At 41.1% G+C, this 24,884-nt stretch overlaps 1 protein-coding gene across 2 annotated transcripts in view; it reads right to left on the reverse strand.

The window, feature by feature from the left end:
• ADGRE3 (adhesion G protein-coupled receptor E3) overlaps positions 1-24,008 on the reverse strand; it is a 45,114-nt gene extending 21,106 nt beyond the window's left edge. Inside the window, exons 1-6 of one of the 2 annotated variants that reach the window (XM_032835913.1) lie at positions 23,861-24,008; positions 17,014-17,064; positions 15,569-15,688; positions 12,447-12,602; positions 6,770-6,840; positions 1,550-1,733 (exon numbers count right to left, since the gene is read on the reverse strand). In XM_032835913.1, coding sequence (XP_032691804.1) covers positions 1,550-1,733; positions 6,770-6,840; positions 12,447-12,602; positions 15,569-15,688; positions 17,014-17,064; positions 23,861-23,885 — 607 coding nt within the window. In that variant the 5' untranslated portion in view covers positions 23,886-24,008. Of the gene's footprint in view, positions 1-1,549; positions 1,734-6,769; positions 6,841-12,446; positions 12,603-15,568; positions 15,689-17,013; positions 17,065-23,860 lie in introns of those variants that run through there. The other variant, XM_032835914.1, reaches the window with a different exon arrangement.
• Positions 24,009-24,884: the final 876 nt, after the last annotated feature.

The raw sequence follows: 24,884 nt of genomic DNA on the forward strand, positions 1-24,884 counted from the left end.
CTGCCTGCCTCTCTGCCTACTTGTGATCTCTCTCTCTCTGTCAAATAAATAAATAAAATCTTTAAAAAATTTATTATTATTATTTTTATAGAGCATAAACTATCTTAGCATACAAATTGGTAAAGCAAAATGATTAGATAGGCATACACTGATCCTTAGATATCCTTGGGTTGAATAGAAACACAGCAGTGTTTCTGGAGGCAAATTTGGTGAGATGTATCAAAGTCTATAAAACGTTTCTTTTCTCCTTGATCTAATGATTCTTCCTCTATGAATCTATCCTAAGAAAATATAAAAAAAATGAACACAGTTAAATTTTCAATGGTCTTTTTCATGGGGTTACTTGGCAACCACCCACATTCCCCAGAATAGGGAACTACAGTATAAATAAACATACAATATAAGTAAATTATATACAATGCAATTTGATAAACCATTGAAAACAATAACGTTGGGAATGATGATGTATATAATTTACACAGAGAGATGTTGGTGATGTAATGAGTAAAAACTGTATGTTCAATGTCACAAACACAGCAAATATGCATCTGTATCAGACATGCATCTATGTGGTTATAGGATAGGAAGACCGGGCTGTGGGCAGATTTGGCTGGTCTAAATTTAGTTTTGTTTATGTGTTTTTTCCTATTTTTTTAATTTAACACTTGGCTTTGCTATGATATTTTATTTGTTTTTATTTTTTATTTTTTTAAAATATTTTATTTATTTATTTGACAGACAGAGATCACAAGTAGGTAGAGAGGCAGGCGGAGGGTGGGGAAGCAGGCTCCCTGCTGAGCAGGGATAAACGTATTTTTATTTCAAAAATATGCAGTAAGATGTTCCTTCTGGGATGGAACTGTGATACGGGTCAGTAGGTATTAGGTGTTGGATTAAAAAAAAAACAACAAACCAAAAAAATTACTTTTAAGCCCAAATCCCAGATTCAGGATTGGAAACTATTGGCAGTCTTTTCTTTCTTTCTTTTTATTTTTAAAGATTTTATTTGTTTATTTATTTATTTGAGAGAGCAAGTGAGAGAGCAGAGAGAGAATGAGCAGGGGAGGCACAGAAGGGAAAGCAGACTCCCCACTAAGTGGGAGCCCGACACAAGATTTGATCCCAGGACCCCAAGATCATGACCTGAGCAGAAGGCAGCTGCTTAACCAACCAAGCCACCCAGGCACCACCTTTCTTTCTTTCTTTCCTTTTTTTAAACAGGTCTATGGAGCTGTGATTAATGTGAGAGAAATTGTAAATAATACAGTGTACAATTTGATGAGTTTTATTGAGTGTATATACCTGTGAATACACTATATTCTTATGAAACCAATATATGCCATAATCAAGATACTGAACATGTCTCTCATCCCCAACAGTCTCCTCAAATTTCCCCCTTCCTCCCCCCATCACTATAGATTAGCTTGCATTTTCTAGAAGTCTATATAAATGTACTCAAGCAGGGTATTTATTTATTTTTTTAATTGTGTAACTCAGACTCCAGCTTATAATTAGCCCCTGTGTGTATCAGGCCACATCCTCTTCTTACCCACGGTACTGTTGTGGATTTTCTGGATTTTTTGCTCTGGGGATTTCAAGGCAGTGTCTAGAGCATCTGTTTCCAAAGTCTGGAGAACACCTGTGGCCCAAGATGCGACTTTTTCCTTCTCTCCCGTTCCCAGCAGAGTTTTATTAGCGAGAAGTGACTCGAATGTCTCAACAACACGTTGCAGCTTTGAAGATACAAAGAATAAGAAAACAAATCCAATCTGAAAGATCTCACATCCGGAAGGAATGTAGAAAGTATGAGAAGGCAGCTTCTGGAGCCAGAGGACCTGGTTTCAATCTACCATTGACCAGCTGTGCGAACTTGGAAAAATCACCCAATTGATCTGTGCCTCAGTTTACCCAAATTAGGATGGGCACAGTAAAAGGACCCCATAGAATTTTGGGGAATATTAAGTGAATTAAGAGATACTACCTTTTTTGAACAGTCTCTTTGGCTGCTACACACCAGATGAAGTTTCGTTATTATGAACATCTTTTACTGACAGGGGAAGTGGTAATCTTGCCAGAAATAGACCAGCAGTTCTCCATTAGGGTGATTTTGACTCCACAGGGACATTTGGTAATGTCTGGAGACATTTGGATTGTCATCACTGAGAGATGCTACTGATATCTGGTGGGTGGGGTCCAGGGATACCGTTCAATGCCCTGTAACACACAGGACAGCACTTCCCCGCCCCCTCTGGAAAGTGACCCAAACACAGGTGTCAATGGTGCCAAAGCTGAGAAAATGTGAAGTAGAGTTATAGCTCAAAAGACATTCTAACTGGCCTTTTTAAGTCAAGAAATTTATCTATGAAGTAAAACAAAGAGACAAGCCAGAGGGGAGAAGAATGAAGAGCCAAGGTGAAGTTTTATAAATATCTCTGTAATATAATTGTAATATAGGTGACTTGAAAGATGATTTTTATGCGAATCCCCACATCCTTGTACTTAAAGTGTGGTCCTTGGACCGGCAACATAAGCATCACCTGGCAGCCCGTTTGGAATGCAGTCTCTTGGGGTCCTGAGTCCAAATCCGTACTTTAACAAGCTCCCCAGGGGATTTGTTGCACAGACACACCCCGGAGATATTGCAAGTTTGGTTCCAGGCTCTGACAATAAGGTGAGTATTGCGGTAAAACTATTCAAATAAAGTTTTTGGTTTCCCAGGACATATAAAAGTAAGTGTGTAACAGCATTTTGTCCAAAAAACATACAAACCTCACATCACCCGGTGCTCATCACAGCAAGTGCACTCTTTAATCCCCATCACCTATTTCACCCATGAGACCTGGGTGATGTGTGGGAGTGTTGAGCCACTATATTGGACACCTTAAACTCATATAACACTGTATGCTAACTAACTGGAGTTAAAATAAAAACTTAAAAAAAAAAGCCGATCAAATTAAGCAATGTGCAAACCTTAACTTAAAAAATACCTTATTACTAAAAAATGCTAATCGTCACCTGAGCTTTCAGCAAGTTGTAATCACTGATCACAAATCGCCACAACCAATATGATAATAATGAAAAAGCTTGAAATACTGTGAGAATTATGAAAATGTGCCACAGAGACATGACATGAAGTGAGTCAACATTGTTGGAAATGTGGCACCAATAGAGTTATTACATACGGGGTTCCCCAAACCTTCAATTTGTAAAAATCGCAATGCAAGTACAAGAAAATGAACCACAATGACGTGAGGTATGCCTGTATGTTAAAGACCTAGACAGGATGGGGACTTTGTCTCACTCACAAAATGGCACCTACAACAGTCCTTGGCAAATGTAGGTGCTCAGTAAGTGTTCCTAGGTCGCATGAATGCTCTTGGGAAAAAAAAGGCATGAAAGCGTTATAAGCAGAGCAATCTATTAAAAGGGATGGAGGAACATTCAGAACCAGGGTTCAAATAAATCTTTTCAAGGTTTTGCTCTTTGGCTCTGAGTCTTTGTGAAAATTCCGAGCTGAGTTTGCTAGTTTACAAGCAACCTCCATTCCTGCCCAATATGACAGCAGAAATCATCTTGGTTTAAATTGATTCGTACATAGTAGGCACCAAAGTATTTACGCTTCAGAATTGCTATTGAAGTGTCTGATCCAGCATGAAGGCTTTGTACCTTTTCCTGGTAATGCATTTGTTAATTGAGGTGAACATCACACTACATGAAATGCCCCCCTTTAAAGTATACAATGCAATGGCCATTTAGTATATGCACAGTGTCGTGCAGCCACAACCTCCATGTAGTTTTAGAACATTTCCATCATCCTGAGATAAAACCCATTAAGCAATCACTTCCCATTTTTCCTTCCCCTGGGTTCTGGAAACCACTAATCTGCTTTCTGTGTCTATGGATTTGCCTGTTCTGGACAGGTCACATAGAAATGGAATCCTACACTGTATGACCTTTACGTCTGGCTTTTGGCACCCAACATGATGGTTTCAAGGTTTATCCACGTAGTAACGTGAATTAGAACTTTATTCTTTTTTATGACTGAATAAGATTCCACTGTATAGATATACCACTTTTTAAAAAATCCATTCATTTACTGATGGACATTTGGGCTGTTTCTTCCTTTTGGATACCATGAATAATGCTGCTATGAACATGGGCTTGCAATGATGTTTTGAGTCTCTGCTTTCAGTTCTCTAGGGTGTATTCCTGGGAGTGGAATTGCTGTGTCCCAGGAAGGAAGAAATGGACAATGAAACTTCATAATGAAATGTTCCTGTTAATTACATGATTGTTCACTACTTCCATGAACACTTGTTGAACTCCCTTTGTGCGCTTGGGCTGTTTCCTGCCCTCAGGAAGCTCACTGTCTAAGTGGGACAACACATCATGGAAATGTTGCACGTCTGCCAGAGGTAACAATGGATAACCTGGATGGAGGGTGTACTCTGGGCCAGGCCACTGTGTTAAGTACTCTATGTATAGTATTTCATCTAACCTTCCTTCCAAGGAGGAAGGTTCCATGAAGACCCCCCCATCTTACAGATGAGTAAATCAGTCTTGCAGAGTGTGATGGTGAATTTTATGTGTTGACTTGGGTGGGCCAGAGGGTACCCAGATATACTTGGTCAAACATGATTCTGGGTGTGTCTGTGAGAGTGTTTCTGGATGAAATGAACACTTGAATGGGTAGATGGAGTAAAACCAGATTGCCCTTTCCAATTTGAGTGGGCCTTATCTGGTCGGTCCAGAGCCTGAACAAAACACGATGTCTGAGTAAGAGGGAATTATCTCCCTCCTGAATGCCTGACTTGTTGATTGCTTTGAGCTAAGACACTGTTTCATGTTTTGTTTTTTTTTGTTGTTTGTTTTGGTGTTGTTGTTCAGGCTTGCCTGAAACATCAGCTCTCCGTGGTATCAGATCTCTGAGTTTAAACTTGGAATGACCCTATTGATTCTCCTCGATCTCTAGCTTGTTCACTGCAGATCTTGGGATGTGTCAGCCTCCATGATTGCATAAGTGAATTCCTTATAACAAATCTCTTTTATCTATGTCTCTTGTTGGTTCTTTCTCTGGAGAACCCTAATACAGAGGGTTGTGTCATTTTGCCCATGTTACTTGTCACTGTGATGCTGTGATTTGAACCTCTTCTGACCTCCACAGAAGAACATGGGGAAATGGATATAAACTCATATGGAAGGGTTTAAGGAGACCACCCAGTGGGATGTGAAACCTGGATTGAGTCTTGAGCAGAGAAGGTTAGAAGAAAGCCAGCCAGGTGAGGAACTGGGAACAGAGTTGCAGGCAGAGAGAACAGCAAGTACTTGGAGGCCTGGAGCTTGGAGGGCAAGATTTGAATGGTCCCTCTGGAGTAGAGCAGGGTAAGGGTGGGGAATAGGGAGAGGAAAGGATGAAAGGATGAAAGAATGACACTGGTCATTCTCTCTGTTAACATTCAGAGTCAGTTTACAGACACTAAGTGATTACTACCTAACAGGCACTTTTTTTTTCATTTAATTCAATTTTATTTAAATTCAATTAATTAGCATATAGTGTACTGTTAGTTTCAGAGGTGGAATTTAGTGATTCATCAGTTGCATACAACACCCAGTGCTCATTACATCATGTGCTGTCCTTAATGCCTATCACCCAGTTACCCCATCCCTCATTCCCCTCCCCTCCAGCAACCTTGGTTTGTTTCTGTGGCTAAGAGTCTCTTATGGTTTGCCTTCCTTTCCGATTTTGTCCTCTTCTATTCTCCCCTCCCTTCTTCTATGCTCCTCTGTTTTAAAAGGCACTTTCTTGGTCTGTCTTTTATAATTGCCTATCATATCCATTCCCCTTCCCCCTCCTTTTACTAATTGAATGAATTCCTTAGATTTTACCCGGACCATGTTCCTCATATACAGACCACACTGTCCCAGCTTCCCTTGCATCTAGTTTTGGCTGTGATACCTCCAACTTCTGGGTTGTTGCTTTAAAACATATCTCCAAGGAAATTATTACAACTTCATTAGCATATAATCGAGTGAGTAGATGTATCCCTTTTCTCCACTCTCCCCTCTTCACTTTGTGCTCTAGACAGATTGCCCTGGACTCATCTCCCCTCAACCCACCGGTACAAATGCCACATTGCAGCAACCCAGTTTTGGTCATGTCATTGAGGACAAGATGCCAGGAGATGGAGGAGCAGAAGTTTGCAAAGAATGTGGGTACCTTTAATGGCCTCATGGAGCAGAGTCCTTTCACCAGCGTGGACTGTTAACTCAGAAAGTAATAAAGATCCATCTTTTTAAAGCTATTGGATATTTGGGTCTCTTTGTTGTAGATCAGCATACCCTAATATAATTTCACTTAGACTGTCTTTCTTGATCTGGGATCAGTCCTATCTTTAGGTGGCAGTATACACACATGTGTGTACATGTGCACACACGCACATCTGTATGTACATAATACTCTATCGCTACTATGAGATATATAGCAATATACATATAGTGATAAATAAGGTGAGATACATTTGTATATTCCACAGTTATACATAATATAAATTATATATTGCAGAGTATTATTGTGTTATAATTAATTTATATTATATTATATTTAAAAACTATTATATTAAGCTATGTTACATACCACAACATAGAATACATAATATATATGACATATCACACACTTATGGTACACAGATGATATACAATGTATAGTAGACATATAATATATAGTATCCATATCCACTTGCTAATTTTGGGCTTTGTAAACATTTGTTACCTGGCTGGGCTCAAGGGCTGGGCTTGTGCTCACATCCTTCATGGCTTTGGTTGTCGCTGAGGAAGTGGTTTCTGTAAAAAAACATCAAGGGAAGTTACTGTTGGAACCAAGAGTAAAAGGGTGGAGAGGTGGACAGAAAGGTGAATAGAAGGGCTGAACTCATACTCTATTTTATTTTTTCTAATTTAATTTTAATTTTTCAGTGTTCCAAGTTTCATTTTTTATGCACCACACCCAGTGCTCCATGCAATACATGCCCTCCTTAATACCCACCACCAGGCTCACCCATCCCCCCACCCCCCGCCCCTCCAAAACCCTCAGTTTGTTTCTTGGGGTCCACAGTCTCTCATGCTTCGTCTCCTCCTCTGGTTTCCCCTAATTCACTTTTCCTTTCCTTCTCCTAATGTCCTCTGTGTTATTTCTTTTTTTTTGTTTTTTTTTTTTGTTTATTTGTTTGTTTTTATTTATTTTTTAATCATTTTTTTAAAATTTATTTTCAACATAACAGTATTCATTGTTTTTGTACCACACCCAGTGCTCCATGCAGTCCGTGCCCTCTCTAATACCCACCACCTGGTTGTGTTATTTCTTATGTCCCACAAGTAAGTGAAACCATTTTTTAATTCAAAAATTTTTTATTTATTAATTAAAAAAATTCCAGAATCATTAACACACAGCATTATATTAGTTTTAGGTGTCCGATATAGTGATGCAACAGTTCTGTACATTACTCGGTGCTCGTCAACATCACCTATCCCACCCATCCCTCCACCTGCCTCCCCTCTGGCAACCATTGGTTTGTTCTCTATAGCTAAGGGTCTGGTTTTTGTTCCTTTTTTTCTTTTGAACTCATATTCTTATTCACTGGCAAGGTTGTGCTCTTTGAGGGATCAGAGTAGAGTTCCTTAGCATGGTGTACAGCAGTGTTTTTCAACAGGACGTCATTTTGCCTGCAGGGGTCATTGGCAATGGCTGGAGGCATTTTTGGTGGTCACAACCTGGGGTGGGGAATGTTACTGGCATCTAGTGGGTGGAGGTTTGGGCTTGGGGTGCTGCTTAATATCCTGCAATGCACAGGATGGTTCCTGATCACAAGGAATTATTAGGCCCCAGATATCAATATTGTTGTGATAGAGATATCCTGGCATAGAGGACGCGGGAAAGCGTAAACTCCAAATTCCTTAATTTGGTCTTGGCTGGACATTACAACTGAGATGGCTGATGGATCAGAAAACTAGATACTTCAGATTTTAAAATTCAGGCTGTCAGGGAATTACAGCTGAAATAAGAGTGTCAGTTTTTGGTCATCAGCCGTTAGTGAGACCTTTGTGTGTTTCTTGCGCTTTGTGAGTACCACCATCTCTGTTTTAGAAAGATGAGGAAAAGCCAGTCAACACTGACATCAAGTTACCATCAGTCTGAGGTTATGTCTATATTTCTTCTATATCCTGGTTTTCAGCCATGTCTATTGGCTAACAAGGATGAAGAGCTTTCTTGTAATAGCAAAAGTTTTGTCTTGAGTTCAGGAATTTTGACTTACAACCCTGAGTCTAGAATACATTTGTTATTGCAAACCACATTTGTTGTCAAAAACAGCGCTTTTGGCTGAAAGCTGCATACTTTTTTATGGGGGCTTTCTTGGACCTCCAACCCTGGTGACAACTAACTCCAGATGGACTCAATCCATGTGAGAGTATTTGTAGTTCACATGAAACACTTAAATATTTTCTTCAAATTAGAGCACAACACAAGACAAAGAAAAAATAGATATTGACACACTCATACCTACGGTTGTGCATGTAGAGATTTATTGTGTATGATCTCTGTGCCAATATACAATATAGATGTAGAGTTAATCACGTTTGTTATCCACCAATCAATATATTGGAGCTTTGTCCTTTAGGGATAATTTTCAATAGTACCAGTTATCATAATGATCAAATCAAGGCCTATGTGATCTGATGTGTATATTGCCATGCTGATTGTTTGATTGTTAAAGATCCATGAAATGCACTTTTCATTTTCCTACTTTAACTCTCTTATTTTGCTATATCTCTTGAAATAACACCTAGTGAATAGAGGAAAACATGTTCGATTTTAAAAGGAGTAATTAGAGTGAAGATGGCATTGCCAAGTGATAGTCCAGAGGAAAAGGACTGTCCCTTAAAATTGGGAAAATAACCAAAGGCATTTCTTTCCTTGTACAAGAGAGTGCATTTAACAGATCAACACCAGGACCCAGGAAGAATTCCAGTTTGTACATTGTCAGTAGAGGTACCTGTTGCCTAGTAAAAGGCTCATTCACTTTGGGTTCAATCATATTAATTCATTCAACAACTATTTATTGATTGAGTTAGTGGTGGGCTTATGGCCCAGCAATCCCTACCCACCAGCTTGTGCTCTTGTCTCTCACCTTCCCCATATGGACTCCAACTCACTTTTGGAGCTTATGCACCTCCAGGACCCTGCTATGTGCTCCAGCTTGGACTTGGGGAAGTATGGGAACCTGGGCTTGAATCTTGCAGGAGCACTACCTATTGGTGGGAATTATAATCTTGATACTAAACAGTTGCCTGAACTTCCCCATGGCCTATTCAGTAGGAGCAGGGAGGTTTTTTTTTTTTTTAAATTCAGTTAATTAATATATAGTGTATTATTAATTGCAGAGGTAGAGTTCAGTGATTCATCAGTCTTATATAATATCCAGTGCTTATTACTTCCTGTGCCTTCCTTAATACCTATCATCCAGTTACCCCATACCCCCCACCCCACTCCCTTCCAGCAACCCTCAGTTGAGTCTCTTCTGGTTTGTCTCCCTCTCTGATTTCATCTTTTTTTTCCTTCTTTCCTTCTTTTCATCTATTTTTCCTTCCCTTTGCCTAATTTCCTCTGTTTTGTTTCTTAAATTTCACATGTGGGTGAAATCACATAATTGTCTTTCTCTGATTGACTTATTTTGCTTAGCATAATGCCCTCTAGCTCCATCATGTCATTGCAAATGGCAAGATTTCATTTTTTGATGGCTAAGTGATATTCCATTTTACACACACACACACACACACACACACACACACACACACATACATACCACGTCTTCTTTATCCATTCATCTATCAGTGGACATCTGGGCTCTTTCTTTATCTTGGCTATGGGAGACATTTCTGCTATAAATGTTGAGGTGCATGTGCCCTTTCAGATCACTACATTGGTATCTTTAGGGTAGATACCTAGTAGTGCAATTGCTGGGTTGTAGTGTAGCTCTATTTTCAACTTTTTGAGGAACCTCCATACTGTTTTCCAGAGTGGCTGTACCAGTTTGCATTCCCACCAACAGTGTGAGAGGGTTGCCCTTTCTCTGTATCCTTGCCAACGTCTATTGTTTCCTAACTTGTTCATTGTAGTCATTCTGGTCATTTCTGACTAGTGTGCTGTGGAATCTCATTGTGGTTTTGATTTGTATGTCCCTGATGCTGAATGATGTTGAGCATTTTTTCATTTGCCTGTTGACCATTGTAAGTCTTCTTTGGAGAAATGTCTATTCATGTCTTCTGCCCAAGGAGCAGGGTTATACACACACACACACACACACACACACACTTACATACACACTTTGGAGAATCAGATGAAATATGAACTATATTAGCAAACATTTGTAGGCACTGTCTTAAGTGCCCTGTTTGTAGTGTTTCATTTAAGCCTCAATTAATCCTTGCAATAGCTCTGTGGGGTATATAACCTGGTCTGTCTGCTCATTTAATAAATTAAATAATTTCTTTTTTTCTTGACGAGCCTGACTACAGGTTTATTTCTTGTTTATCTTTTCAAAGAACCCACTCTTAGTTTCATTGACTTTTTTCTGTTTAGTTTATTTCTTCTCTGATCTTTATTATTTCCTTCCTTCTACTAGCTTTGGGCTTTGTTCTTTTTTTTTTTTTCCTATTCCTTTAGGTCTAAGGTTTTATTGTTTGAGATTTTTCTTGTCTCTTGAAGTAGGCCTGCATTATTATAAACTTCCTTCTCAGAACTGCTTTCACTGTGTTTTGAAGATTTTAGGCTGAGGCTCCTGGCTGGAGCCTCAGTCTTGATCTTGGGGTAATGGGTTCAAGCCCCATGCTGGGTGCAGAGATCACTTAAAGCCACTATTTCCTTACTGATTTTCGGTCTGATCTATCCGTTGATGTAAGTGGAGTGTTAAAGTACCCAATTATTATTGAATCACTCTCAATTTCTCCCTTTATGTCTGTTAATATTTGCTTTATATGTTTAGATGCTCCAATGGTGGGTGCATAGATATTTGCAATTGTTATATCCTCTTGCTCAAGTGATTCCTTTATCATTACGTAAGGACAATCTTTGTAAGTATCACTACTCCAGATTTTTGTTGCTTGTTTGTTTACATTTGGTTTGAGCACCTTTGTCCATCCCTTCACTTTCGATCTATATATGTCTTCAGGTCTGAAGTGAGTCTCTTGTAGGCAGCATATAGATGGATTTTTAAAAATCAATATGGCCACCTTAAGTCTTTTGATTAGAGCATTTACATTTAAAGTAATTATTGATCAATATGCCCTATTGATTTTCAAAACCAGACATTATGGGAGCTTGCCTTTCTGGTGCAGGTCCCCAGGTGGGTGTGAGCTTGAACTGTTTGTGGCTCAGGGAGAACTTTTGCACTTGTAACATTCCTCCAGCTTCTGGTTGTCCCACTGGGGGTTTTGGTTCCTGACCTGACCATGTCTTTGCTCCTCCTACCTTTCTTGATGTGGCTTTATCTCTTTCTTTAGCTGTGAGAGAGCTGCTCTGCTAGTCTTCATGTCACTCTTGGCAAGAGAGAGAGAGAGAGAGAGAGTTGCTCTCTAGGTAATTGCATCCTTGGTGTGTTCATGGAAAGAAGTGAGCTCAGGATGTTCCTACCCCACCATCTTCCCCTCGTGTTTCCCAGTTACATCTCCCACATTTCTTGTGCATAGATTTCCCTGTCTATGTGGTTTCCATGAGAGTACTCATGCTTATACAATATGGTGCTTCCCCCTCAACACAGATCTAAGGGTGGCCATATAACTCAAACTGGACTAATTGGTACATTTCCAAAGAACTTACAACTAAGTCCAAAAGAGAGTCCGTTGATCTCTCTTTGGGTGGTTTGATCATTAACAATGGTAAAATTTGGACTTCTCAGTGGGTGTATTTCCTGTTCTGTGGACTAAAAAGGCAGAGAAAGCCAGTTTGCAATGAGCAAGAAGAAAGGAGCAGACCCAAAGAGTTTCAGAGCCTGAAGTGTCTTGATAAGAGTCCCTATTTCAGTTCATTCTAGAAGCCCTGCTTTGTTCTTGTTCTTGAGTTCCAAGACACAACCATGCATCTTTATCATAAACTCACCTTTTCTGTTTAAGTTAGCTTGAGTGAGCTCTTCTTTGCAACTCAAAGAATCCCGTCTCAGTTAGCACTTTGTTACGTCTATTTCCAAAGTCCACTTTATTAGCTCCATTATTTCTCTAAATTTCCTTCTTTCTTTTTGTATCCTCTTTCCATCATCCATTTACTTCCAGAAAATGGAAACATGTACTAACCTCTCTACACACAACACACACACACACACACACACACACACATACACATCTGGCATTAGAATCAATGAAAAATATATAGAGAGACAAGATGACAAGAATTTCCTTACTTTGACAAGTGTTTTCATTGGAATTCTGGAATTGTGGAGCCCCAGAGAGAAGTTTGTATCCAGGATTACAGTGACAGTAGAAACCTCCATTAGTATTCTGACATGCAGCATTCGCTCCACAATATATACTAATGGGTGGTTTACATTCATCAATATCTGGAACACAGAAGAGGAATTTGGCCATTAATTTGACAAAGATTTATGGAACATCTAATATGTGCCAGAGGCTATACCCTTTCCACCCAATCTGTCCTGGTTTTCCAGGACAATTTATTTAAGTTAGTGGGTTGTCTTTGTTCTTCCCTTTCCTCTTTGACTTTGGTTGGATTCTCTGAGAAGTACACACTGAGACAAGAATTCATGTTCAAGTACTTTATGTGGCAGGTGATCCCAGAACACCCTGGAAGGGAAGTGGTGAAATAAGACAGGGAAAGCCAGGCAGAAAGTAAAGAGGGAAGTTTCCATTGTGGGCAACTGGGACTCGAAATCCCTGGGACCCTCTGGGAGGCAGTGTAGAGCACATGCTTCAGAGTGACTCCCCAAGGGGTGAGGGGGCTGGGGTATTTATCTGCCAAATCTTTTTTTTTCTCTTAAGTTCTCATTTAAATCATAGTTGATTAACACATAGTGTAATATTGGTTTTGGGAGTAGTATTTAGTGATTCACCAGTTACACACGACACCCAGGGCTCATTACAAGAAATGTCCTCCTTAATCCCCATCTAGCCCATCCCCCACCCGCCTCCCCTCTAGCAACCCTCAGCTTGTTCTCTGTAGTTAAGAGTCTCTTATGGTTCCCTCTTTCTGTTTTCCCAGCTTCCTCTGCGCTCATCTGTTTTGTTTCTTAAATTCCACAGATGAGTGAAATCATATGGTATTTGTCTTTTCCTGACTGGCTTATTTTGCTTAGCATAATACACTTTAGCTCCATCCATGTCATTGCAAATGGCAAGATTTCATTCTTTTTGATGGCTGAGTAATATTCCATTGCATGCATACACACCTACACACCCATACACCACATCTTCTTTATCCATTCACAGTTGATGGACATTGGGGTCTTTCCATAATTTGGCTTTTGTTGGCAATGTTTTTATTTGCCACATCTTATTTATCAACAGAGAAGTGCTTGCAGGGATAATTAACTCTCTGGTACTTCCACCTGTTTTGAGCATGAGCTGAGTGGTCTCCAGTAGACAGATAGAGCCTTAGATTTGGTGTGCAAAAGAATGGCAAGTGCTGAGAGCATATAAGTGGGAAATTGACTATGTCTGCTGTTATGAACTGTATGTATATCTCTTCATTTCAACATGTTGAAACCCTAACTTCTGGTGTGGCTGTATTTGGAAATGGGGTCTCTGAGGATGTAACTGAGGTTAAATGGGGTTGTAAGAATGGGGCCTTGATCTGTTAGGATTAATGTCTGTAGAAGAAGAGACAAGAGAGCTTTTCCACCTACCTGACCACTATGTGCACAGAGTGAGGAAAGACCATGTGAAGATAGAATAAGAAGACAGGCATCTTCAAGCCAGGAAGAGAGGCCTCCTGAGAAAGTGGAACTGCCAGAACCTTGATCATGGGCTTCCCAGCATTCAGAACTGTGAGAAAATAAATTCCTGTTGTTTAAGCCACCCGGTCTGTGTTTTGTCATAGCAGCCCAAGAGTAATACATTTGCTAGATTAACTAATTGAGTTAGAATGTCTTGATTAAGTCAATGTGTCCCAGTCCTAAGGGTCACAGTAGCCCCTTTATAAATGTCAGGTGGGTAGCGAAGATGTGTGATTTCCCAAACTGGTATGGTAAACATGGAGCTGGGAATTTTCAGATTGTGATATAATAGAGCAGATGCTCTTGGTTGTCTGTTCAACCACTGTCCTGTTTTGAGGAGGCTGTCTTGTTCCCATCACCCAGGCACTCTCTCCCCAGCCTCCCTTCCAGCTTTCATGTCGCACCCCCAGCAAATGAAGAGTAGGGATGTTCTTCCAGGGCGTCTGCAAGAAACCTAAGACTGAGACAGAAGTCACTGCAAAGGGACGAGTCTCAGATTGGCGTTGGGATTTTTGTTTGCGACCCTGTAAGCTTGAAGACAGTTACCTGGGGTATTCACTGATGAATCACTTGGTTAAGAGGATGGAATGAAAAAGCTCCCTCCGAGGCAGGATAGAACCTACTCATTAGAGCCAAAGAAATACAAGATGGTGCATTCATGGAGAGAGACATTAGCTATGTGGGCCAGTTTGAAGAAAGCATGTGAGAAAGTTCTCCATAAAAACAACAGATTAACAAGTGTGAAATGAGGAAGTACAGAAACCTCAATGTAGGGGGAAATGAAGGGAAGAGGAAGCAGGGGTGAGCAGTGAACCTTGAGATAAAGTTAAAATTAAGGGGGAGTGTGGCAGGGGAGATGGGGAGGGGTTGAAATTATGGTATTTTAAAGATCTTATCTCTTCACTGGGGGAGCGGAAGGGAGGGTGAAATGAAGGATCTTTTTAAAAAAGTGCCAGTATAATTAACATACAGTGTTATTTTAGTTCTAGGTGGCAATATGGTGATTCAACAATTCTGTATGTCACTCAGTACTCATCATGGTGAGGGTACTCTCACTCCCTTCTCCTGAAATGATGGGGCAAACAATGCACCTTGAAAGGGGAAATAATTGATGAGTTATAAAAAATAGTAGAGAAACACATGTTTGAATATGAAGTTAAGAGAAGGTAGTCATAAATGGGGTGGAGTAGTGTATTAGGACTTCCAAGTAAATAAAGGGAAATGATGGTGTGCCTGGGTGGCTCAGTCAGTCTGACTCTTGGTTTCAGCTCAGGTCATGATCTCACGATTGTGAGATTGAGCCCCATGTTGGGCTCTGCTGGGCATGGAGCCTGCTTGGGATTCTCTCTCTCTCCCTATCCCTCTGCCCCTCCCCCCTCTACTCCTGCTCTTTCTCTTAAAAAAATAAAGAAGAAATACTGATTTCATGAAAACATTTCTTTCTTGATGAGGGTGGAGTTGTTAGATTTTTGTTTTTTTTTAGCAGTGCACATTATTGGTATTTGCCTCCCCATGGTCCTTATGCTGTCTTCCTTCCACTCCTGCCTCTGGATGGTTTGAAAACTGTCCCTTACCTTCACATGTAGCCAAGGGAAATGTGAAGAATTTCTTCCCGATCATAGAGGTGTATCCATGTTTGCAAGTACAATAAGTGCTGTTGACACAGTCAGCATGCTGGGGGCACTTACAAGAAGCTGCAGGGAGAAGGAGGGGCAGGTCAAACATCCGCTGGGGTTAAGAGATGTCCTGTTATCATTTGACTTGGCCTCCAACCGGGATCTCATGAGGATGAGGAAGCCTACACCCTTTGTCTCTTTTGAGATCTCAGTACATTAAAAAATGAGAGACACCAAACCCAAGTTACGGAAAAAAGTGAGATGCTTTTGCATGATAAAGGTTAGAGGGTGGCGTTAAATTAATTTTAACACAAAAATTTCAAGGTGATGAAATTGTGCTATTCTCAGGATCACTGCAGAATTTATAAAAGGGGGAATGAATTGGTTAAGACCCTGGGATCGATTCTGACTCTGCCACTTACCAGCTGTGTGTCTTTGCACAAATGTCTTAACCCCTCTGTGCCTCAATACCTTCATCTGTAAACTGGGTTATTGTGAAGAGTAACTGAATTAATACATATGAAGTGTGTTGGGCAGTGTCTGGCACATAGAAAGTATCAGCTAGGATTATAAAAATTCGAATTTGTAGGGGTCCACAGGAGGTATATCCTGATATGGGTACACATGATCTTTGTAACCCTATGTATAACTTCATTTGGACGGGAGACAGGAAAGATCTCAATTCGAGACCTCTTGGAAACGAACTGAGCTGAGGAAGTATCTCGAGCTTTGGGTCCAGTGGAGAAATCTGAGAACTGTGCAGTGTTCTTGGGGAGAGGGAACCTGATGGGGGCCACAGCAGACAGTCTGGCTGCTCAGAAGGCATCCCCCAGAGGTTGGCTAGAAAGGCAGAATCTCAGGCCCCACGCTAGACCTGCTGAATCAGAATCTAGTGAGATCTCCGAGGGTTTAAAGTTAGCCTGATGTCATCTTGTTCATCTTTTTTGGGAGGGGGCTTGCTTATGATCAGAATGGAATGGTTACCATCATGCTGTGTGTCTTGCCACTGGAATGCTCACTTCGTGAGACTTTGTGCGTTTCAGCTGCTGTTTTATTCCTACATTGGGCACATGGTGGTTACTGAAAGCAAATGAATAGACAAAGGACTGTAAAATAAAAAGATATATTAAGGGGCGCCTGGCTGGCACAGTGGGAAGAGTATGTGACTCTTAATCTTGGTGTCGTGAGTTTGAGCCCCACGTTGGATGTAGAGATAACTTAAATAAATGAAACTTAAAAAAAAAGACATATTAAAATTTGATGTAATGATGAATTAAAAAGAATGATAGGAGCAAACATCCCTGAGTTCTACTGCCAGAACAAGACCCTTTGCTCTAGCTCCGTGCAGGATGTGTGTGGTTCCTGGTCTCTGGCTGTGGAGAAGTCAGGCATTGAGCACTTACCTATGGTCTTTTGAGCCATAACTTCTGATAAACTCAGCAGAAAACAGAGTCCTGGAACAGGGAAGCAGAAGGGAGACACATGAACTGAATGAGGAAAGATTCCAGGACATTCTCCAAGGGCTGTGTGTCAGTTATCCATGGCTGTTGATCCTAGTCCTTCATGCACAGGAATTGAAGTTACCCTAGTCCCACCTGAAATGTAACGGCTTACAAAATGTAATGGCTTAAAACAGCAATGACCGGGGCACCTGGGTGGCTCAGTGGGTTAAAGCCTCTGCCTTCGGCGGGGGTCATGATCCCAGGGTCCTGGGATCGAGCCCCACATCGGGTTCTCTGCTCAGCGGGGAGTCTGCTTCCTCCTCTCTCTCTGCCTGCCTCTCTGCCTGCTTGTGATCTCTGTCTGTCAAATAAATAAATAAAATCTTTAAAAAAACCCCAGCAATGACCATTTTCTTACCCCTCATGGTTTCTGTGTTTTGGGAATCTGGGAAAAGCTCAGGTGGGTGATTCTGGTTTGGGGTTTCTTATACAGTCACAGTCAGGCTGTGTCTGGGGCTGAAGCAGCTGGGAACTGGATGGGAGCTGCCATCCCTTCATGTAGCCTCAGACTTGGGGAATTTGGCTTTCCTCCCAACATGATGACCTCAGGCATGCAGACCCCATGGTAATTCAGAGCTCTAAGTAGGGGTGCCCCAGGCAACAAGACTACATCTCCCATTAAGATCCAGCCCTGGAAGTCATGCAACTCCATTTCCACCACACTCTCTTGGTTATAAGATTCAAATGGAGGGGGATTGGTCCTCTTCTAGAGGGAGGACTGGTGAGATTCTAGAAATATTTCTAGGAAGGGAAGTATTTTTTTGTCTTCTTGGGAAATTCAGACTGCCTTTACCGTGGTTGATAAAGTGTTCTTTTCTCTTCCCCAAACCTTCCTGCCTGCTCGTGGGGTCAGCAGCCATGTTCTTGTTTCTGCAAAGACCTGAAGCTACTGTATGGATGGGTGAATTCTCTTTCCCTTTTCTGAGAAATCCGATAACACTCTGATTGCTAGTTCTCTCCTCACCTTCTTTTCATTTCCTTATTACATACTAATGTCTAGAATTACTTGCCATTTGTAAGGACAATATTAACAGATGGTATGGTGCAGGAATTGGCCAATCAGAGGACACTGGAGATCCTTCTCTGTTGCAGCAGATATTATTTTAGCTGCTGAATTGTGGGGAGGTGGGTGGAATCTCAGGGCAGGGTCTGGGCTGGCAGGAGTGTGGTGGGAGCTAGTTCTGGGCAATGATTATTTACAAATAGTGTGGGAATATTTCAATATCAACAACCAATTAGTGGCTCTTCTGGTGTGTACTGGTTGACATTTACTCTGGTGATCAGTCACCTTATCTGCAACTTTGGTTACCCCTTGAGAAAGTGGGTTGTGCAGATAAATGGATAACGAAAATGTGGTGTATATATACACAATGGAATATTACCAGGCCTTAAAAGAGAAGGAAATATCTGTCATTTGTGGCAATATCTATGAAACTAGAAGACATTACTCTGAGTGAGATAAGTCGAACACAGAAGGGCAGTATCTGTCCTTGAAATATCTAAAGTAGTCAAACTCACGGAAGCAGAGAATAGATTGATGGTTAACATGGGCTAGGGTATAAAGTTTTGTTGCATAAGGTGAATAAGTTCTAGAGTTCTGCCAAAAATGTAGTACCTATAGTTAATAACAATGCTGTGTTGTGCACTTCAAGATGTGTTAAAAGAATAGATCTCATGTGTTCTCACCAAACACACACACACACACACGGAGGGAAATTTTTGGAGGTCATGGATATGCTTGATGACTTCATTGTGGTGATGATGGTATTATGGGTGTATGGTGTATGCATACATATAAACTCATAAGATGTATACATTAAATGTGTGCAATTTTTTTGTGTCTTGATTATACTTCAATAAGGCTAAAATTTAAAAAAAAGAAAGTGGGCCCTGGTAATAGAAGGGTCTCTGTTTATCAAGTGGGGTGAGAGGTGTAGGTCAGGGTGGACTAGGTACGTGGGAGTGGGGTCACTTCGATTCCTGTGCATGAAGGACTGGGATCAGGTAATTGAGAACAGTCTGAGGCTGAGAGTCTGGAGAAGATGGGGGGTGTGTGTCTTCCCTGGGGAAGCTCAGGAGATGTGGCAGCTGGTGTCTCTGAAGCAAGTCTTGGAGGAGATGGGAATTTTTGGAGTAAAATGCAGCATGCCCTATGATGCAACCACCCCTCCACCCTGCCTAAAAACACACCAATGAAACCTTCCTTGGAGAGAGATACTATGTCTTGGAGAGAGGATTTCCTTGATGGGGGGTTGGGCAAAATACAAAGGCCAGCCTCTACAACATCTAAGGGGAAAAGAGCCCTTACTACATGCCAGGCATTATTCTAAGCACCAGGCACACGAATTTAATTCAGCTTTGCAACGACTTTAGGAGGTGAGTGCTATTAGCATGATCCTGTTTGTCAACCTTAGGAAACAGAGGCACAGAAGGGCTAAAGTGCTTGTTCCATTTCCCAGAGCTAGTTAGTGGCAGAGCTGAGATTAAACCCAGGTGTGGATCCCTACTGATAACCTACCACCCCCTACGACCTCTCTTGCAGAAATTCCATACAAGCTGCATGCCTAAGGGCTGGTGTTGAGATTGGCATGTTCCCAGGGCAGTGACTTAGGGCAAGGGTGCCTTTTCTTCCAGTAGATGTAGTTCCCTAGATGTTATAGCCCAGTAGGAGGTGTGATAGGTTACTTGGTTATTTGGGGGCAATCTAGACCAATGGTCGGATTTGGAAGACAAAGCCCTATGGGCTTAGCAGTGACCCTTAAGTGTGGGAGGGAGGGCAGTACTAACTTTTTTTGGTTCCCTGTAAGAGTTTCTGATTGCTGACAAATCACCCTGAATTTCGTGGCTTAAAAACAACAGAAATGTATTCCCATGTAATTCTGTAAGCCAGACATCCCAAGTTAGTTTCACTGGGCTGACATTAAGCTGTCAGCTGGATTGCTTCCTTTTGGAAGCTCTAGGGGAGAATCCATTTCCTTCCACTGCCAGCTGTCAGAGGTGACCCACATTCCGTGCTCACGGTCTCCTCTCCCATCCTCAGAGTCAGCAGCACAGCACCTTTCTTTCTCCTGTCTTGCTTCCCTCTTATCAGGACCCTCAGGATTATAATGGACCTGCCTGTATAATCCAGGATAATCTCCCCATCTCAAGATTATTAGCTTAATCCATATCTCTAAAGTCCCTTTGACCATGTGAAGTTCTCAGGACATGCCACCCCCAAATATGCCGCTTTGGCATCTTGGTTATTTGGAGTGGAAACCACCTGAGAAACAGCACATGTAGGAAGGGTGTTCTGACCTCGTTTTTCTTACTTAAAATCAGGCCATAAAATCTCCCCTGCCCTCCCTGTGCCAGGAAGAAAAGAATGTCCTTATCACCAGAGACTGGGAATGAACACAGAAATGGATGTGTACAAACACACTCATTGAAACAGCCCTTGTCTTCCTCCAGTTTTCCCTCTGACAGAACTCCTAGTCACTTTTTCACAATTCACCAGTCCTAACCCCTTTGCCTTGTCATTTCACAAATTCATATCTTTGTCGAAAAGGCACAAAAACTCTGTGCTCTGGCCATTTTCCTGGGTCTTCATTGTGAAGGCTTTCATGTACATGTTTCAATTCAATAAAACTTGTATAATTTGTCTTATGTCAGCTTAATTCTGACTTTCAGCCAGAGATCCTAAGAGGGCATGGTGAAATTTTCCCTCCCCTGTGCATTTATGGTAACATATTCGCAGGTTCCAGGGGATAAGGATGTTGACATCTTTGGGTGGCTGTTACTCATCCTTCCATGCTTCCGTCCTTCATCAAAGAAGGTGCCAGTTCTGATCAGTTACTTATGTAATGGTATTCATGAAGCATTTTGAATATTTTTGTTTGCCCAATGAATATATTTTCATCTGAGCTGTGGACTGCTTAGTGGCAGAGCCCTGGCATATTTTCGAATGAATTTAAATTTCCCTACTCCAGGGGGCACCTGGGTGGCTCAGTGGGTTAAGCCTCTGCCTTTGGCTCAGGTCATGATCCTAAGGTCCTGGGATTGAGCCCCGTATAGGGCTCTCTGCTCAGTGGAGAGCCTGCTTCCCCCTCTCTCTCTGCCTGCTCTTCTGCCTACTTGTGATCCCTCTCTCTGTCAAATAAATAAATAAATGAATGTTAAATTTCCCTACTTCCTACTTTTGTATAATAATTAATTCAAATGGATAAAGAAGATATGGTCCATATATACAATGGAATATTATGCCTCCATCAGAAAGGATGAATATTCAACTTTTGTATTAACATGGATGGGACTGGAGGAGATTATGCTGAGTGAAATAAGTCAAGCAGAGAGAGTCAATTATCATATGGTTTCACTTACTTGTGGAGCATAAGGAATAACACGGAGAACATTAGGAGAAGGAAAGGAAAAGTGAATTAGGGGAAATCTGAGGGGGAGATAAACCATGAGAGACTGTGGACTCTGAGAAACAAACTGAGGGTTTTGGAGGGTAGGAAGGTGGGGGGTTGGGTGAGCCTGGTGGTGGCTATTAAGGAAGGCACGTATTGCATGGAGCACTGGGTGTGGTGCATAAACAATGACTCCTGGAACATTGAGAAAATAAAATAAGATAAGATAAAATAAGATAAAATAAAATAAAATAAAATAAAACAAAATAAATAAAATAATTTGCAGAAGCTGCACTAACACTACATCTACCCAAATGATGTTTATAGCTCACAAAGCCAGTTAGTAACACATATCGGTTGAAAAGCGTTTCCTAGTTCCTAAAGCTTAGGTAGTCTAGGCACCACCAGGTTTCCTCAAGGCTAGTCTTCAGAGTCTCCTTTCAGTCTAGCCAGCAACCCTGTGCTCAGTAATACGTGCATGCATCTTAAATTAGGGTTTTCCCAAAGTCATGAGCATGCTTGATTCCCACACTGCTAAGAAACTTTAGAAATCACACTGACTCTTTTTGTTCATGAGGTAACAGGTGCGTAGAGGTCAAGTGGCTTGGATGCTATTTTTGCAAATTGTTTAAATTGTTTCCTTATATGAAACATAGTGACAGCATTGTCTACCACCTGGGGTTGGGCATGATGACATAAACAAGGGCATGCATGAAGCACAATATCTGGCAGAAATCAATTCATAAATGCTAGCTGTCTCCATTACCATTTTATTTGCACTAGAGTCCTATTCTTATTCTTGACCAGATGCTCATTCTGTTACACTGTCTGTTGCATCCAGTGATGTGGGCAGAGAGTTCACAGATAACTGAATTCACAAATAATTGAGCCCAGAAGTGTCCTGGACTCTACCTCCAGTTGCCAAAAAGCAGGAGATATCTTTCTTGAGTGTCTCTTTTTTTAACTCTTTGTTTAAGCTTTATTGAGATATGTATATTGAGATATATAAAAAATTGTACACTCTCTCACTTCAATTTGATTCCATAGATATATATGAGACTTATATATAAGATATGGAAGGGGCTGCAAAGGTGAGAGCACAAGGCATTTGCCTTTAATAAGCTTATATTATTTTTTTAAATTTTTAAATTTATTTTCAGCATAACAGTATTCATTGTTTTTTGCACCACACCCAGTGCTCCGTGCAATACGTGCCCTCTCCAATACCTACCACCTGGTTCCCCCAACCTCCCACCCCCCTCCCCTTCAGACCCCTAAGTTTGTTTTTCAGAGTCCATAGTCTCTCATGGTTCACCTCCCTTCCAATTTCCCTCAACTCCCTTCTCCTCTCTAACTCTCCTTGTCCTCATTCTATTTGTTACGCTCCACATATAAGTGAAACCATATGATCAAGCTTATATTATTTTGATAGATTTTATGATCTATCACCTGCCTCTGCAACTAAACAGCTGTGAGACTTTAAACAAGTCCTACAACCTCTCTGTGATGCTATTTTGCATCTTTAATGTGAAGGTGTTGTGCAATAATGAAGGTAAAACAATTTTAGGCTGAAGTATGTCCTCAATAAATGTAAGGCTGATAATTGTGGTTATTGATATTGTTATTTGATCTGGAGCCAGAAGGATGGACGGGACTTCAGAGTTGAAGAACCATCTGCACAGAAGTGGCGATTGAAGCCACAGGATCAAGAGTTTACTCTAGGAGAGGGAGCAGAAAAAGAGACCTAAGCAGAATCCTATGGGACTGGAGCATAATGGCAAAGATCTGGAGCCAGGCGGTTTGGGTTTGTATCCTGACTCTGGCATTTACAAGCTGTGTGACCTTGAGCAGGCACTACAATCTCTCTGTGCCCCAGTTTTCTCATCCCTAAGATGGGGATGATATTAATATTCTTTTTAAAATTTATTTTTTATTTTCTGCATAACAGTATTCATTGTTTTTGCACCACACCCAGTGCTCCATGCAATACCCACCACCTGGTTGATATTAATATTCTTGGTACAGGACAGAGAAAAAAGAAATGGCAAGAGAGGCACAGAAAAGTGCAGTGCTAGTGTTAGGTCACAGAATTATCAAGGAGAAAAGGATGTTAATTAGAAAACAAAACCTTTGAAGATGAAGATGATCAACTCCTTGGATTGGACCATCAGGAAAATTTTAGGCATATTTGACAGCACAGTTTGAACAGGGTGGTGGGGAAGGAAACCACAGTCCAAGGGGAAAGAGAGAATATTTAAAGCAGAGCAGGAGAAAGAGAAGGAAAAGACAGCTAATCATTGAACTAACAGCTACTGATAGGGGGTAAGTTAGGGTACAGTCATTCTCAAGGTTACACATACCTGGAAGGAGTGATGGCCCTCGCATTCCTGCACACAGGTAAACCTTGCCGGCCAGCTGTTGAAGTTCCTTATTGCTTTACACTCACCACTTTTCCATCTCAAGGAAATCTTATGAGAATTGATACATATAGGTTAGCTGACTAAGGACATTTCTATCAGAAAAGGGAACTTGTTCTTGTCTTTCACCATCAGACTGATGGTTCTGCTTTTTTGTTTTTTTATTTATTTTTTATATTTTCTGCACTTGTTTTCATATGCTTTCTTGATGGTAGGTTTTCATGGCTGCTGTTGATTGCCTTTGGGGTGACAGAGTCAGTTGACCCGAGGAAAGGAAGGCCTTTTAGTTACAGAGCATTGTCTGCGGAGTGGTTATGACTTGGGGTCAAAATAAAGCTTAAATAACCCTGCGGTTTTGAGCTGGGTAAGCCAAAATTTAGGGTATCTCTGTTGGTATCTAAAGTTACTGGAGGAGTCATTTTTCACAAATGTTGGTATTTTTACTCCCTTAACAGATGACCCTCAACAGATCTGGCTAGAGTCTCAAAGTAGACCCAGTAGAGGGTAATGAATTATTTGGTTATTTGGGTCAGTCCAAACCAACTGCAGGATTTGGGAGAAAAATATAAATCCTTCCCTCTTTCAACAAATATTTATTAAGGCAAATATTATTGACAGGATCTGTTTTCTATCTAGAACTACAGAGAAAGGGAACTTGGTGGAAAAGCAGGTTTTTGGGGGAGAGATTGCATTAAGTTTTGGGTAAGTTGATTTTGAGGTACTGTGATTTCAACATTCATTGCATATATGTCTAGGTCACAAAAGAGAGGGCTTTCCCCCTGGTCACTAGTTGGTAATTGTAGCTATAGTACTAGGTGATATCATGTAGGGAGAGATCGTAGAGTGAGAAGAGAGCCCTAGGTAAGACATTTAGAAATCAGGGCATGGAGGAGCAGAAAGTAGAGGGAATAGGCCAAGAGTGGCCAGAGAGATGGGGGAAAATGAGCAGACTATAGTGTCATGGAGG

This window comes from Lontra canadensis, unplaced genomic scaffold (assembly GCF_010015895.1).
Source record: "Lontra canadensis isolate GAN:19392208 unplaced genomic scaffold, GSC_riverotter_1.0 scaffold88, whole genome shotgun sequence".
In the NCBI taxonomy this organism is placed as follows: domain Eukaryota; kingdom Metazoa; phylum Chordata; class Mammalia; order Carnivora; family Mustelidae; genus Lontra; species Lontra canadensis.